The following is a 16,815-nucleotide window of genomic DNA, read 5'->3' on the forward strand; positions in this document are numbered from 1 at the left end:
ATCCTCCTACATACATTAATAGACTTGAATGAAATAAAAACAAAATGGTTCTAAAAGATAAAACATAATCAATGAAAACTTAAGTGAATGTTTTGCATGGTCACTTTTAAATCAATCTACAGTAAATTAAGTTTGAAACCTTAATATCAGCCTTATGAAGTCATAGCAAAAGGCAACAAAAGGCTTGGCTACTACAGGAGAGAAATGGTTTGTAGCATTATAACCAAACTTCCTGATAAAGTTAAAATTGTCAATTAAAACAAAAAGCACACTTGTAAACAACAACAAAAAACAGTATATCCCTTTTCAGGGACAACATTTTCTGCAGCCTCAGTGGGTGGGGACAGGACATCTGGGCTCCATTTGAAACGGCTTACCTGCGTATTAATCTGTTTCTCCTCATCATAAACCTGGATTATTCGAGACATCTAAAGAGGGGTAATGACATTATAACAGGCAGGTTAGATAATAACAGATCAGAAATCTGTTTATGACCCACTGTGCTTAGGCCTACGAGGAGTGTGTCACCAAGCTGTTACTACTGAAATTAACAGCAAGTTAAGGCTGCACTCGGTGGGAAAGTTGATCAGTTGTGTTTACATACCATGTGTATCTACATCCTCATGAAAAAGTGATAACAGAAATATCCAAAGATATTTATTCTCATTATAAAGTAGATGGTGATATAAATTCAATCTGTTGTCATAGGAACATCTTGCCTCCAGCTACAGAAGAAGATTTCATCACATGAATTTTAATTTAAAACAGAACTTTACATGTTAACATGTAAGCTCTATGCAATGATTTTCTATTAACTTGAAAATCAAATTACCTTCCAGGAATCAAATCTTGCTAGGGCTTCCTCTCATGCATTCTTAAGTTACACAAGCTGCACTGAGCATCTACCTGAGCATCATCACCAATCACCAATGTTGTTCTACTTTCATTTTGGTGACATATTAACACCTTATATTTGGTGAAGTTTTCCTCCGAGGCTCGGAGATGTTTCAATCAATGACTGCCTGATGAAGAGATGTCTCGAAGTAGTGAAACTGAAGCTCCCTCAAGTGGTGGGAAGGTGTAATGAATCATCAAACAGAATTTCTTATAAGACTAAACCCTTTTCAAGCAGGTCCGCATTTTATTACACACACACAAAGGCACCAGCATTCAAATGTGAAGATCAAACAACCAATATGAATTCAGAACATCACTCAGGGAAAGAAATGCTTGATATAAAATAGCAATATGACAACATCTAGTGATAACAGCCATTCATGATGATCTACAAGTTGCCATTATCACTGATGCAGACAGAGGTAGCAAGGTTTGGACGGCGTTCTGCAGCCAGTGAGGAGAGAGAACAGAGACACTTTTACACTCCACCCCCCACAGCCAGCATTAGTAGGAACATTTAACTGTATGAAAACATCAGGAGACTGAGAGCAACGCTCCTACTTTCTTATTTCAGACGTCTTCACATGAGGTTAGACTGATAGTTAGACCAGGCCTCACTGCAGCAATGTATGATGCTAAACGGTGATATATAAAGAGTTTAATAAATCCTTTCATTGTTTGCTCACTTTGTGTTTTCAATTAAATGGTCTTGATTATAAGTCCAGTATGAAAATGGTGAAAGAGCTAATGGTAGAGATGCCCCAATGATTTGCAGCAGATAATTACAGACCAACTTTCATGAATAATATGTGATCAGAATTAAATCTGCTTGTAACCAATCACCAAAATTGATCATCTGTGGTTAATACGCTGGCCTCTGAGTGAAGCACTGTGTGGGCTGAGCTGTGTAATTATGCGGGCTAATTGAATCGCCAGCCAATAACTGTGAAGCACATAAGCACTGTGAATCAAACTAAATTAAAACCTGGCACCTGAAACTGAAAAAGCAGCTATGGTAAGATCCCTCAATTAATCCAATTAGTTAAAAATAATAGAAGGGGTGTGGCGAGATCTCGTGCCACGAGATCTTGCAAGATTGAAATGCCACAAGATTTCTTTTCAAGGTAAAAACTGTCTCACGAGATCAATAAAAAAATATATATTGCTGTGGCAGCTAGTGGAAAAACTGAGCTGCTCTGTGAGCTGTTTGAGTTCATCATAATGGTGTGGAATGATTCATTCCTTCTGCTAAATACCTCTGCAGAGTCTGTGAGGAGATACAGTATCTATTTAGTTAACGTATGCTGGCAGACTCGCTCATAGAGTCTTTTTTTTACTTTGTAACTTTAATTTTTCACGTCTCCTCCTTGCTTGCAGCACAAATGCAGTATTGCATGCGTTTCTGCGTCATTATGAGAAATCTATTAAGTATTTAAGTAAATATGCTGTATGAGGTGCCATTTTTCAAACAGAAGCCTCAATTCAAACAAGTACTCAGAGGGAGGCCATGGAGGTGGGCCTTGGGGCCTTGCTGAGCAGTGCTGGTCTCAATTGATGAAAATGCAGGGTGTGGGAGGTTTCTATGTCACAGAGGTGAGTTCAGGCGACTGAACTTTGCAATCAATGGCAGCCTCCATAAAAAGACATGCCCTGTTACAATTATAAAATTAGAATTTCTTTTTTTGAAAACTGAAAGATACCATGAGACCTCAATTAAAAAAACATTGATTGCATAAGAATGGTCACTTTAAATAAATAGACTTAATATAGACTTCAGCGAAAATATTTGACATATTGTATCTTTCATATTGAATCAAATGTAACTGCAAGGGAAGAAGGTTCAGGTTTGTGTCAAGTAAATTGAATAAAGTTGTCTTGAAGTGAAATTTGTTGATGTACTTTCCAACACAAAGCATCTGCTCCGACTCTAATTGCCTTTTATGTTTTGGACTATTTGCACTGTTAAGACTACAGAATAGTCATTGGAATTTTTTGGTCTAACGATAATTGGACTAATTCATTCACATCAATTAATACACATAATGAATAAATCATCACTGTGCAATTCAGTGGTCCCTAGGATATTTGCTGTATTGCTGATTGGGAGGCTTTTGTACTGCTTTGTTGAACAGAGTAAGTAAAAGCATGTCGTTGACTGAATAAGGACGACTTTTGTTTTCCTTTTATCAGGCTAAGCCTCTGTCTGTAGGAGGTTCCAGGGCACTACAAAGCCAAGTAGACTGCGCTGAACCTGCTGCAAAGCAAAAAATCGTGACTATCTTAGTGTCAGATGATCTCAGTTATTGGTGATTAGTATCAGTGTCATTGGGGATCTGAATGACAGAATTATAATTAATGGCTAGTGATGCTGGCTGGTTTAACTTAATATCAGTCTTACTTTTCTCTGCATGCACACAAACTGAACAAGCAGAAGCCATTCCAATAGCAGATGTAAGGCTCATGCTGCTCACCTCATTATACTTTGCACAATTCTTGAAGACCAGACGCATATCGGATACAAACTCCTGGACGGACTGGTAGTACTGAGAGTTTCGTAACTGAAGCTTCTTCTTCACTTTCTTCAGGTCCATGGGCTGCTTGATAATTTTGTAGTAGTTTGGAACCTGATGGAGCAGATAACATTTCACGTTATTTTAAAGATTAGCAAAAAGAAAAAAAAAAGGTGCTTGCCTGTAATATAGGAGACAAAGAACAACTATGAAGTTTGAAATTATCAGAGGTTGACTAATGTCTCACATTGGAATCACTTCAGGGCCTGTGTCCATAGCTGGCTTCTTTAGCGCTGGCTGCTCTTATTTTTCATTCAAAACCATTGTAGTCAAGCGTTTTGAGCACTCAGCGTCTGGGTGGAAAAAGCACCCTCAGCATCAGCTGTTTAGTTGCTGCACTCAAAGTGCTCTCAGTTGGAAACTGTTCAACTTTTCGAACAGCACTGCATTCATCAATGTCACTTCTCCATCCCCTGCCAATCAAAATCAAAAAGGGGCGGGACTTCTGAAAATAGCGGTAAAGAAACCAATCTGACTTGGCTTTTTTTCATCTTTTTCGAGGGTAATTTTCAGGTCTGCAGCTGCCGCCTGTGTCAGGACCGAATTCCTTTACATTGTCTTCTGTGTGATATCATCTTGAAATATGGAAATATCAAGCACATAGAGCTATTTTAAAACATTACAGATTCAACCGAGGAAAGCGAGTTTTATTTTTTATAACATAGCAACAAAAATGCACAAAAAAAGGCCGGATAGGAACACAGCCTATTGAACTGATGTTCACTCTGACTGGAAATGTTGTGCTATCTGACTGCAGACAGAAAGGAAATTCAGTTAAGATGAAATATGGGATGCTGTGCCTGATGTACATAGGGAGTGTGACTCGGCAACCAAGCAAAACAAGATGTTTAAACAGCAGATACAGAAAAGAACAAAAAAAAGTAATCTTCCTTCATATCAACAGCCATCACCATTTATAAATACTGCAAATATTGATGCATGATTTCCACCTAGTTTCTCCTTTCATCCCTCTTGGAGTCACAAATCATCATTATTGTGAGGTTCCTGCTCTGAGGGCTGTTTGAAATTATGGTAATGTGCACCGTTCCTCATTCTGTGCATGCCTCTAAGGATATTATGAGCTCATTAAGTAATGATCCTGGAATGATTGTCTAATATCACATGCATTAATAATGAATTAGCAAGTTCTTCAACCAATCAATTATTAATCAGTGAAAAATTACACAATGCAGGTAGCAATTAAGTCAAACAGAAAATATCGGCACTCAGAACACAAATGTGGTTCTACCAGGAGTATTCAGAGTTTAGAAGATCTGTCCTGGTCTTAAAAATGGTAAATGTACCAAATTGTTTTTACAGGTTCTACAATGATTTAGGCCTTAGAGAAACACAGATAGTAGTGCGCCATGAAGTGACGGAGAATTTCTAAGGTTTATTGGAGAGTGGCTTGTAGTCAAGTTTATTTTTCACTCTTATGTGGATGGATTAAAGCATAAAGTTTAACGCTTGCCTTAAGGGATTTGCACATGGAATCTGTTTTGTTCATCTGTAATTGCCACATGTTAAAAAGAAACAAGATGCAATGCTTTGTTACTGATGTTTGCATCCCGACTGAAACTTGTAACCATCATTTTTTAAATATTTTGGAACAGGTAGGTTTAAATTCTTTTTATGGGCTGCCTCACTAAGGGTGCTTTCACATTAGGCCCAGTTGTTTCAAACTGTGCTGCGGCGCGATTCATACCCATAGACTCTCTATGGGGTTCAGGTCAGGCCAGTTTGCTGGCCATTCAAGCACAGTAACACCATGGTCATTGAATCAGCTTTTAGTACATGAAGGAACTCTGGGACCTTGAAGAGTGGAGAGGCACAGAATCCATGTTGCTTGAAGTCCAGTGTGAAGTTTCCACAGTCAGTGATGATTTGGGCTGCCATGGCATCTGCTGGAGTTGGTCCACTGTGTTTTCTGAAGTCTACAGTCAACACAGCCATCTGCCAGGACATTTTAGAGCACTTCATGCTTCCTTCTGCTGACAGGCTTTATGGAGATGCTGATTTCATTTTCCAGCAGGACTCGGCACCTGCCCACACTGCCAAAGGTACCAAAAGCTGGTTCAATGACCATGGTGTTACTGAGCTTGAATGGCCAGCAAACTGGCCTGACCTGAACACCATAGAGAATCTATGGGGTATTGTCAAGAGGAAGATGAGAGACACCAGACCCAACAATGCAGATGACCTGAAGGCCGCTATCAAAGTAACCTGGGCTTCCATTACACCTGAGCAGTGCCACAGGCTGATTGCCTCCATGCCACGCCGCATTGATGCAGTTATTCATGCAAAAGGAGGCCCAACTGAGTATTGAAGGCATAGAAATGAACATACTTTTCAGAAGCCTGACATTTCTGTTTAAAATTTCCTTTTTTTTTTAATTGATCTTATGTAATAGTCTAATTTTTTGAGACACTGAATTTTGGGTTTTCATATCTGTAAGCCATAATCATCAACATTTCAAGAAATAAAGGCTTGAAATATTTCACTCTATGTGTAACAAGTCTATATAATATATGGTTTTCACTTTCAGAAAAGAGTGAAAGCCTGCAGGCAGCAGACAAATTTTTTCACTTTGACTTCACTTTTTCAGCACATTATCTGGTATGTTTTCTGCATGAAGAAGGGGTGAGCCAATTTTAGAATACCGCAAGAAATAAAAAAAAAACCCAGGAACATTCATCACAAGCAAGCAGGAGGGGAAGGTAACATTGATATTCTATAACTGGAACTCAGCCATAGATTGTATGTGCATGAAAAGTGAGCCAAATACAGGCAAGAAAATGCTCCATGATAATATTATGAGTGCAACTATAGGAAGCATTGATGTATAAGCAAAAATTGTGCTTATAACATTTTAGAGCTGCTGCTTCCTCTGCCACTTCTTTATTCTTTTTATGTCATGTCTTGCCTGCTTAGAGCCCCACCACTCTTCCAATAAGGCAGAAATAGCATGTAAGGAGTGTCTGTGAATAACTCAACTCGGAAGTTCGACAGTAAGGAGCAGTGTGCCTGCAATTTTGAAGGACTTTGAGGACTTTTTGGGAAAATTGCTGTAGAAAGAGGGTAACAGGAATAAAGAAACAAGGTTTGGGTCATGTAGTAGTGGAGCTGGCCAATGTAGGTTTCTACTAGTGTGCAAGTGTGTGCTTTCAAATGATTTAGCACTACTTACAGAGCTAGGAACAGGTTCCCTGAAGCCCACGCTGAGCTCATGGCAAAAGATGTTCAGCAGGACGCGTTCACATCTCTGCAGAGAGAAGAGGGAGAATTAGCTGTTTCATAGTGATCATGAAAAGGCCTTTGAGGGTAGGGATTGCTGTACTGACCCTTTGGTCCTCTGGAGCCAGGCTCTGCTCTGCAGTGATTTTCTTACTGTCTTCACAGTACTCTATCTCGGGGGTGTTGATACTCCGGCAAAACGTGCAGAGAAAGTCACCCCTAAAAGAGTATCACACAGAGACAACAGAGAACAATTAGTTAATGTTTTATCCAGTTAAACCTGCAGTGGGGTCAAGTGACAGCTGGGAAATGTTTGCAAAGATACAAACAAAAATGCAAAACAAAATGGTGTGGTGGAGTGGCTTGTTTAAACAGTTGGATATATGTTAAGCTTTTTTCTTACATAGATCTCTTTACACCTTACATTAACTGTATGTTCATGATATATATTTAATCACCAGTAGGAAGCTTTTAGTACCGATGTGAATGATAAATTGTGGTCACATTAATACCTCATTCTAAGAGCAATGTGAAAAATGCGTTCTGGGCCTAACAGAGGAACAGACTTGTCTTTAAAAAAAAACAAAAACGGAAACATTACGTTGAGTGTCTTGTCTGTTTTTCTGGTCTAATTTAACACATTTCTTCTGTGACTTTTTAAAACCTTGGATTAATTATTCAATCCAACCATGCACTATGCATTAGGTAGGTCCACAATAATGTGGTACAAAAAGTATTTTTAAATGATTCATTAAGTCAAACCACATTTTAAACAGCGAGGGACAACCCCAGACGATTCTCTTCCCCTTTGTATATTAATTCATTCACAGCCAAAAAAAGCTCTGCCGTCAGTACACCTTAGTGCATCAATAATGAACATCAACACAGCATAAAACTGGTGTTCTCATGCATTACAGCCTCACACAATGTTGCAGAAGCATAATGAAGAAATAGTGTTAGCTTCACATACACACATTGGCCCTCATTGACCAAACTTGTGTTAAATCCAGTGCAGATTTGTGAGCAGAAATCATCACAGGACAAGGTCCATGTGTGATTTATGAAATATGCATATCTGGTCAATTACAATGTATTACTGAGCAGGTGTTGATAAATGCAGCAGCTGAAAACAACAGCCATTTAAGTAACTGGGCCCCCAGGGGGCGCCAAAGATCTCAGGGGGGATGTGGGGCTTTGTCTGCTTTGAGGTTGTCAAAATCAGATTTGCATACGCTAACTAAAGCCGTGTTTCCATCAAAGGGTCTGGTTTGATTCAGTTCGGTCTGGTATGGTTTGGTAAGCTAAACCCCAAAATAGTTTGCGTTTCCACAGACACCCGTGCTCTCACTTGGGTGGGCGGGGCTATAAAAGCATGCATGTCACAGACAGCGTGAGTCAGCTGTTCCAGCAGCAGAGTTATAGAAAGGATGAGTGACAGAATCAGTCGAGAATAAGCAGTAAACAGCTTTATTTCAGCTGAAAGTGCTTTTTAAAAAAATAACTATACTTTAATGATGTTAACCACGGTCAGTACAGCTCGACAGCTGATGGAATACGTGTAAAGAGACGGTTTGAGTCGTAACGCTACGCTAATATGTGAATATATCTAGTCTAGAACAGTTTATACGACAAAATATGAAAGATTAGAGCTGTACTGCGAGAATCTGCCGCATTAAAAATAAAGTAAAAGTTCAGCTGGTGTTAAAATCAAGCTAGATTAAGTCAGAAATCTGGGATGTGCTGATCTCCTTTTAAAACAGTCTGCAGCCTGAAGTTTTATGAGCCCGTTCAACAACCACAGAGTGATGTTTTCACAGGTTATCTAACATAAGAAGTTGATTAATAACTAGTTACAGATAAGAATGAACTGTTCTAAGGCTTTGTATTCACAAAACTTCTGCATTAATTTAGTTTCTCATCCATCGCCGATGGATCAGGCTGATATGAGCCTTTGGGCTCTGCTTTGTGTTCTTAAAATCATCCAGATAAACGTCAGGAAACTTGATTTGTGGCCAGATACCAATATTCATGGACTAGGAAACAGTTTGGATCTCTGTCGAGTCCAAATATTTCCCATTTAGGCAGATATTAGTCCATTTTTCTCCTGTTTTTGCCCGCTTCTCACAGCGCAGACTTCCTTGTTTGAAGCCCGGAGGCGAGCAGCTGAGTCACACGCTGACGTGACGTCAGTGCAGCCCCTATTGTTGTGTGTGTAGCTCAACCCTTTTGGTACGGTCAGGTAAGACTGGCACCCCTACGGAAGGGTGCTGAAAAGTGGGACGATACGGGTCGGTTTTTTGGGACCCTTTCTCTATGGAAAAAAAAAAGTGCGCCGTACCGCACTGAGCTGAGCCGGACCGTTCGGTGAAAACGACCTATAAAATCATGTTAAAATCCTCATTTAATAGTTACACAAATGCCTTTGGGTGTAGAGAAACACGAACAGACCTATTTTCTTCAGAGGTTATCAATGAAACAGTTAAAATCAATGTTAAGGTTTTACAATACTAGTCTTGGATGCCAGGGAACTCTGCTTTTCTTAGATAAAAGTAGGGGGTGCTACCATGAAAAAAGGTTAGGAAACACTGATATAAATAACATGTCCTGGCCTTGCCCTCATAGTTTACGATGTGGAGGTAAGTAATTCAGCAAAGAAACCTTCCCCCATTGTTATGGTGTTGATTTCCAGGTCAGAGAAGTAACAGAAAAATTAAACAGCATAAAAAGTAGCATTAAAGTGAGTCAGAAACACCACGTGTGGCAGGATATCACTTCTGAGGTTAACATGGTTGTTGCAGACCAAAATTACAGCTGATATTAGAGCAGTGGTACTCAACCTTATTCTACCAAAGAGCAACATTGTCTTGAACATATTTTAGCGAGAGCCACAATCCAAACGATGTAAGGCAGATTATAGGTCAGTTAATCCATAGTTGAACTGAAATGAAACCGTAAACTGTTGGATAATTGTAAGCTTTAATGTGATGCAGTAGGGTACAAAAATGTCTGTATAGTGTCAGAACAAACAATATGTCACTGATAATGAGAATATAGGCTATTTATTTTATTTATCACTGACATAGGTCAACAACCTTGTATTTCAATTTTTTATGATTTTGTTTTCATAAATCGGTGCAAGTGGTCACCCTTCTTACAGCTGTCAGAGGGTTTAAACCAATTCTAAAGCACTAAAGCGATAAAAAAATGTGCTTTTTACTCCCTGAAGTGTGGTGATTTTGAAGTCTTTGGCCAGGCACCAGCATTGTGTAAGTTCCACCTGGCCTAAAGATTTTTTAAGATATCAGAATAAGCTGAGTTTAAGCTCTGAGATACTTTTCAAAGAGCTGATGAATTATGTTTGGCTATTTGGGTATTTATATCCCACACTGGGACATTTACTGTTGTTCTCAGGCTTCATTCACATAAAAAAGATACTTTCTCATTTTTTTCCAACTCATTATTAATTCTTTAGTAAAAGGGGGAGGGGACTTATATTGCTCTTTGCCCTGGGCCTCCAAATGACTAAATCCAGCCCTGCCTCACACCTGCAGCTATAGCAGACCCATCGTTCAGCCCTTCCTCATTTTGGAGCATTAGTTTTAATTCTCTGCTCTTTTGACAGTATTTACTATCAGTAGTACATTAAAAATCAAACAAAACCCCCACATTTGGACAAGTTTTACTAGATATTACAATATCTCCACATGTGATCTGTGTGTGTTATGCTCATTGATGATGATGCGAATCAGCATAATCTTCATAAAATATGAGTTTGAGAGAGCATCAGGAGAAGTGACTGGAGAAAAACGTTAAAACGAGGGCATAGGAAGCTTCAGTATAAACACAAGACAGCACAGCTCAATGAAAGACCTTCCTGAAGAGACGCACCACCAGCTGACATCCTCTGCTCTCTTCTCTTACGCAAGCTCCTCCGTCGAGCGCGACTGGTGGTAAAATATTCAGATTGAAAAAATAAAGGTTTCAGTTTGGTAATTTAAGCCTGTCTTCTTTGTGTGGGTAACAGATTCATCGATGTGACTTACAATGAATCTTTACTGATGACAGTGTTTACCTTCATAAAGAGTTTTAGGAGTTTTTTTTTTTCTCAAGTAAGCCCTAAAAGAGCTGCAGCTTGTCACTAAAGAGCCACATGCGGCTCGAAAGCCGCGGGTTGAGTATCACTGTATTAGAGCATCTAATTAAAACATCCATGATTTACAATTTTTGTATGATATTATCACAATGCTTTACATTCAGATAATGATATAACCAATAGTCTTTACATTTGGGTTTTAAAATATATAGTCAGCTCTTAAGATGGCAACAAAAAAGCTTGTTTGCGCTCCCAATAGAAGCAGCATGTTAACAGGAGGAGGCCAGCTTGAAGCTTCCCAAGACTGAGAGGAGAGAGTGGCTATGATACCTCAAGTATTATTATTAATGCAGGCTAATTATAAGTCTCAGTGAGCCCACAGAAATATACTGGTTTACAGCGGACATAAAATGCCCTCTTTTACTGTTAATGAGGCTTAAAAGTCCAGTAGCTTTTAAAACAAAAGAAGTACTGTTATAATTTATATTTCATAGGTTCCTTGCCTAACATATGATTTGTATTCTTACATTTTAGAGCACTGGTTAAGGTCCAGTCTCTGTCTTAAAGCCTCAAGCTGTTTGTCTACATGCAATTACCCATGAGGCAAAGAAGCGGATTTGATTGATTATTTAAGTCTCCAGACATGTTGACTGTCTACGATCAAATGTAATTTTTTTTTTTTTTTTTTTTCATTTTTGATCAGCTTTTGGATTTTTAAAGTTGAATATTTTGGAGCAAATTACTCTGCTTCCTGTTAAACTCAAAACTCATTCACAGCAGTCTAGAAGATTTATAATTTAAGAAGCTAAACATTTAATTAGTTTGAGGTTCACCTTTTCCCCCTGGTAACATTTTTTTTCTAATGAAATCTAACATATTTTTCAAGTGATAGTACAGTGTACAATAGAAGTTTAACAATTGCTAAAGGCAGCCAGTCTATTTTATTTTTAAAGTAAACTGATAAATAAAAAGCTCATTCTTAAACAATAACAAGTAATGAAGAAATAAGCAAGCCCGCTCAACATCATTTAAAAAGCAATATTACCTGCATTGATTGCCAAAGGTTGGGCGTAATGTTAAATACATTTGAAAAGTCATATCTAATCTAACATCACCAGATTTACTCAGCACAGCACGTCTACAATGGGTTGTGTACACGAGCTGAGGCCTGGCGTGGGATTTGAGTTCTTATTCAGATTGATAAAAGCTGATCTGTGCATGGAAATGACTGTACATCCAAATTTCTGCTGTATGAATATTTGATAAATGAGGGCCATTAATTTTATACATCCTGCTAGTTTCCATGCTTCAGTTTTGCCATTTTCCTCTAATGCTGACTAAGCAGCAGGATGATTTAACCCCACCTTTACACCCCCATAATATTTACACTGAAGACAATGTATAACTGTCTAGTCTTGACCAGGCAGTGTAAAGGGGGATACTGATATATACACAAGTCCTGGGTTACACAGAATATCCTGGGCTGCCATGTCTAATTTGTTCATTGGTGTGCACAGCATCTGTAGACCCGCTACTATGGACCAGCCCGTCTACAACTGTTTCAACTATCAACATCACCCTTATCTCTATTATTGTTATTATAAGTGTTAAAGTGAGTTTAAAGGGCTGGCCATCTTCAATTGCTATCATTACCAATATCAGTCCTCAAAATGTCATTATGCTGATGCTAATATTAGAATGTTCAGACTTCTATCAATGATAGCTGTCACTGCCAGTAATTCAAGTACAGTTACCATTATTACTGACATTACCAACATATCTAAGAAAACAAGTTTAAGATAGATTTATGGCCAGAACAGCCATAAATCTATCCTTTTCACTGGTTTTGTTCTGCTTGTCTTTCTCTTCCTGCATCTCCCTGTCCTTTTTCAATCCCAACAAAGATCTAGCAGATGTCCTTTCAACATTTGTCTTATTCAATAAAGGTTTATGCCTAACAAAAGGAAGTTTTTTTCCTTGCCACTACAACTTTGCTGAATGTTGCTCAGTGCTGAGCTCATGGTGGATTAATGTCAATCTATATTAATATCATAAAGTACAGTCAAGACCCGCCCTCTTGAGTGTCTTGAGGAAACTAGTTATGAACTGGAGCTATACAAATACAGACTGACTGATGGGTGGAAGGATACATAGTTGATGTTTTATAATGATAACGATTAACATATTTATTTGCAAAGTATAGGGGAGTAAGACCAGATCACAGGTGGTCTCCATTCTCTTCAGTGACCTTTTTAGTCTGACCCTAACACTAGCTAAATAACACTGGCTATCAAAAGCGTTGTTGGTCATATGATCATAAATTCAGTCTCTAGCAGTGTGGAACAGTACTCAAACTGTTACAAGAATATGTCATCTACACTGATTACTTACTTTGGGAAGATTTTGATGGTGGGGACATGACATTTCATGTGGAACACCTTAGGGCAGCGGTCACAGCATAGCAGGTCACCACCATTGACACAGACAGCACACCAGTCTTCATTGGGGTCATCCTCTTTTCCACCAGAGTTGCCTGTGGCAGACGCGCTGCCTCCTGACCCTTTGTCCATGTTTCCATTGGTGAGCGGAGCACCTGCCATACTGCTGCTGTTCTTTGAGGATAATGAGGTAGTGTTACTGGAAGGAGAGGAGGTGGCAGCAGTGGAGCCATTAAGACCCGAACAAGGAGCATCAGAGTTTGGTTCTGTTTTGATGCGATCTCCTATGGCCCTCAGAGCATCTGAACCTGCAGATACGGATCCCACAGTTCTGTTCTCCGGACTGCTCATCTATAGAAATACACATAAAAAACATAAAGGGACCGTGTTGAGTTGGCAGTATATTTTGAGTATCACTCTCTTTCACACATAAAAACACAAAACCAGTAAATATTCAATAAAAGTCGCTTAAAAGACTGTTTGTTGTGGTTTATTCAGCACAATAATGGTCTTGTGTCACTGATGATGTTTCCATCATTTTTAAATGTATTAAGGGTATTCATCTGTTTCCAATAACATCATTAACCTTTTGTTGCCAATGTATGCCACCTAGAGGCAAAAAGCAGTTAAAATAAACAGCTGCCAACAAGCGCTGTCCATCAGTGTAGTATGTCGCTGTCACATGAAAAATCTATTTGGCTCATTTAAAAGGACTAGAAGAGACGTTATCTCACCATGCAGGCGCTTCTCCCGGCGTCTTTTCCCCGCTCTGTCTTCATAGAAGTAGCTGGACAGCTGTAGCTGTCATCTGTACCTGGCTCCTGCTTCACCCTCACCTGCTCCACAGCTGTTCCACTTCCTGGTCCAGCCCTCCCTGCAGAGCTGCAGCTTAAAGACAAAACAACAGACCATTGACAAATACTGTACTCATTTCTTTAAAATTATTAAAGACATCAAAGAGATTAAATACTGTTTTATGATCTTTGGGCCATTCTCATGTTTTGTTTCATAATACCTGCATGACTGTTTCACTGAAACTTATAAAGTGATGTAAGTAAAGTCAACAGGTGTCCCATCCTTTAACCAGATCAATGTGTGGATTTATCTGATTTTTTAAATAAATCTCACAGGTTCAAACAATAACTAGGGCTGCAAGCAGCACTGGAGGGCCCTCGCAACTCGGCTGCACGCCAGGGTGTGACGCAATCGCCAGTGTGTGGCAATAGTCGGGTGAAGGCGAACCCGTGCAGTGTGCTGGAGCACGGCAAAGCCACCAGGGCAATCCTTATTTGAGCGTCATCATGACAAATGCAGAAATGACCAATTTACATCACTTCCTGTTGGCAGTAGAGGTTGCCATGATGAGCTGTTTTCATGTGGGTTCAATGGGATGCTGTTGTGTTGCCATAACATTTTGAAGACCATAGAATGATATCCCCCAAAGTTACATCAGTTTTTAGTTTAGAATTGTCCAAGAAATTGCCTTATTTTGAAATTGGGGCGGAGGGAGTGGAATTCCTGTTGGGATTTTGGCATGGGTCCAAATGGCTTTTTTGTAGCTCTGATGATGATCCATATGAACAGTGAAAAACCACAGGCCTAGGGTGAAGGGTGTATTTTTGGTGAATTTTTTGTGGCAACCCATAAAACAGACATGAAAAATTAATACTGTAAATGTTCACCTGGCAGAAGGGGGCGCTGTGACAAAGTACTGATATTAATATATGGATGTATTCAGAACCAATGTGCGATGATTGTTGTGACGTTTGGTGATGATTGAAGTAAACACTAAAAAGTTATAAGGCAATATTGGTGTAATTTCATGGCCCAAAATTGACAAAAACGACAAACAATTTTGGGCTCCGATAACGTTACCGCCCTATGGTGAAAACTCACAGTTTGTACAACTTTGGGTCTCAAGGTTGTCTAGTTTAAGTAAAAAAATTTGGAGTCAATCAGTTGAAAGCTCTCGGACGAGATCACTCCAATACAATCCCCAAATTTACGGAGAGCAGATTTTTTAAAAAACAAAATGGCCAACTTCCTGTTTGATTTACAATATTTGTCCAAGAGACATTTTTGTAGGTCTATATGGCCAACCAAAAATCATAAGCCTGAGCTGAACCAGCTGAGGGGGCGTAAGTTTTAAAATTTGTAGGGGGCGCCATTGAGCCAATAGGCCATGCCCACCAACATACATCACATGACTTATGTCATCATGTTCATGAGAATGTTTTTGCCAAGTTTTATTGCTCTACACATATCACAAGCCCCTGAGAATTCTACTTCCTGTTTCATCCAATGAAGCTAGTGGACTTCCTGTTGAGATTTGGGCATGGGTCCAAATGGCTTTTTTGTCTGATGATGACAAACACGCACACCAAATTACATAAGCCTGGGTTGAACTAGTTGGGTTTGCTGAATTTTTGAAAATTTGTAGGAGGCGCCATTGAGCCAATAGGCCATGCCTACCAACAAACAGCCCATCAATATTGTCAACATGCCTGAGAGAATTTTTTCACCAAGTTTTATTGCGTCATACTTTTCACAACCCTTTGAAAGTTGTACTTCCTGTTCACGGCGAACAAAAAATCGCCAGGGCCACGCCTTTTCACGTAAAATTTTTTCCCTTGCAGATATAAGACATCAACTCCTTGGTAACAACCTGAGCAAATTTTAGCACGATTCGGCCAACCGTGTAGGTACTGGAATGTGAAAATGGCCATGTGTTGCCATAGGGGGCGCTATAACAATTTTCAAAATTTTAAAACATGAATGTGTTCTAGCCTGGACCATCATAAAGCACATGAAATTTGTAAGATAGAATGATGGTTTCCAGAGTTATGACTGTAAACCATTTTGGGAGAGCCAAAAAAGAAGTTGTATCATGAAATGGCAATGACGCTAGTGCACTTCCTGTTGGGATTTTGGCATGGGTCCAAGAGGTGTTTTGTAGGTGGGATCATGATGCTTGTTGTGCCCAAAGATGATCTGCCGAAGTTCAAAGGTGTAATTTTGGTGAATTTTTAAAGTCAGAAAAGTGGAAAAAGTGCCGAATTCTATGTTGTGATGTCAAAAGGGGGTGGAGTTATTGATTTCTGATGTTGGTGCATGATTTCATATAGCATCCATGGATGATCATCTGTGAGAAGTTTAGTGATGATTGGTGTAAGCACTCAAAAGTTATGGAAAATAGTTCTTGTTTTTACACCATTTTTTGGGCGAAAAACGATAAAAAACAAAGTTGTCAAAGTTTGGGGCCATATAACGACCCACCCCCGGTCAAAAACTCACCATTTGTACAACTTAAGATCTTCATCTTGTCTACTTTCGGGAGAAACCACTCTGGAGTCAATCGGATAAATCCTCTAGGAGGTGGAGTTCAAATGCAAGGACCGCAAATTTGCCAAAAATGGGCAAAAATTGCCAGTTTGTGCTGATTCTATCACTTCCTGTGCATTTTAGAGGATGGCTACATAGGATTTTTTGTTCGTCTAGTCATGATACATATGTGTAGTGATTTTTATGCATATCGGACAAACTTGTGGGCGGGGCTGCTCATTTGTTGGTTTTGGCACCCCTA

The 16,815-nt window shown here is 39.3% G+C and overlaps 1 protein-coding gene across 4 annotated transcripts in view; it reads right to left on the reverse strand.

The window, feature by feature from the left end:
• trim33 (tripartite motif containing 33) overlaps positions 1–16,815 on the reverse strand; it is a 55,822-nt gene that overhangs the window by 3,796 nt on the left and 35,211 nt on the right. For 2 of the 4 annotated variants that reach the window (XM_041799246.1, XM_041799245.1), the window contains exons 14-19: positions 13,967–14,120; positions 13,186–13,583; positions 6,809–6,920; positions 6,655–6,729; positions 3,369–3,521; positions 378–428 (exon numbers count right to left, since the gene is read on the reverse strand). In XM_041799246.1, the coding sequence (XP_041655180.1) occupies positions 378–428; positions 3,369–3,521; positions 6,655–6,729; positions 6,809–6,920; positions 13,186–13,583; positions 13,967–14,120 (943 nt within the window). The remainder of the gene's footprint in view (positions 1–377; positions 429–3,368; positions 3,522–6,654; positions 6,730–6,808; positions 6,921–13,185; positions 13,584–13,966; positions 14,121–16,815) is intronic. The other 2 variants (XM_041799248.1, XM_041799247.1) reach the window with 1 other exon arrangement.

The sequence above is a fragment of the Cheilinus undulatus genome, linkage group 11, assembly GCF_018320785.1.
Source record: "Cheilinus undulatus linkage group 11, ASM1832078v1, whole genome shotgun sequence".
In the NCBI taxonomy this organism is placed as follows: Eukaryota; Metazoa; Chordata; class Actinopteri; order Labriformes; family Labridae; genus Cheilinus; species Cheilinus undulatus.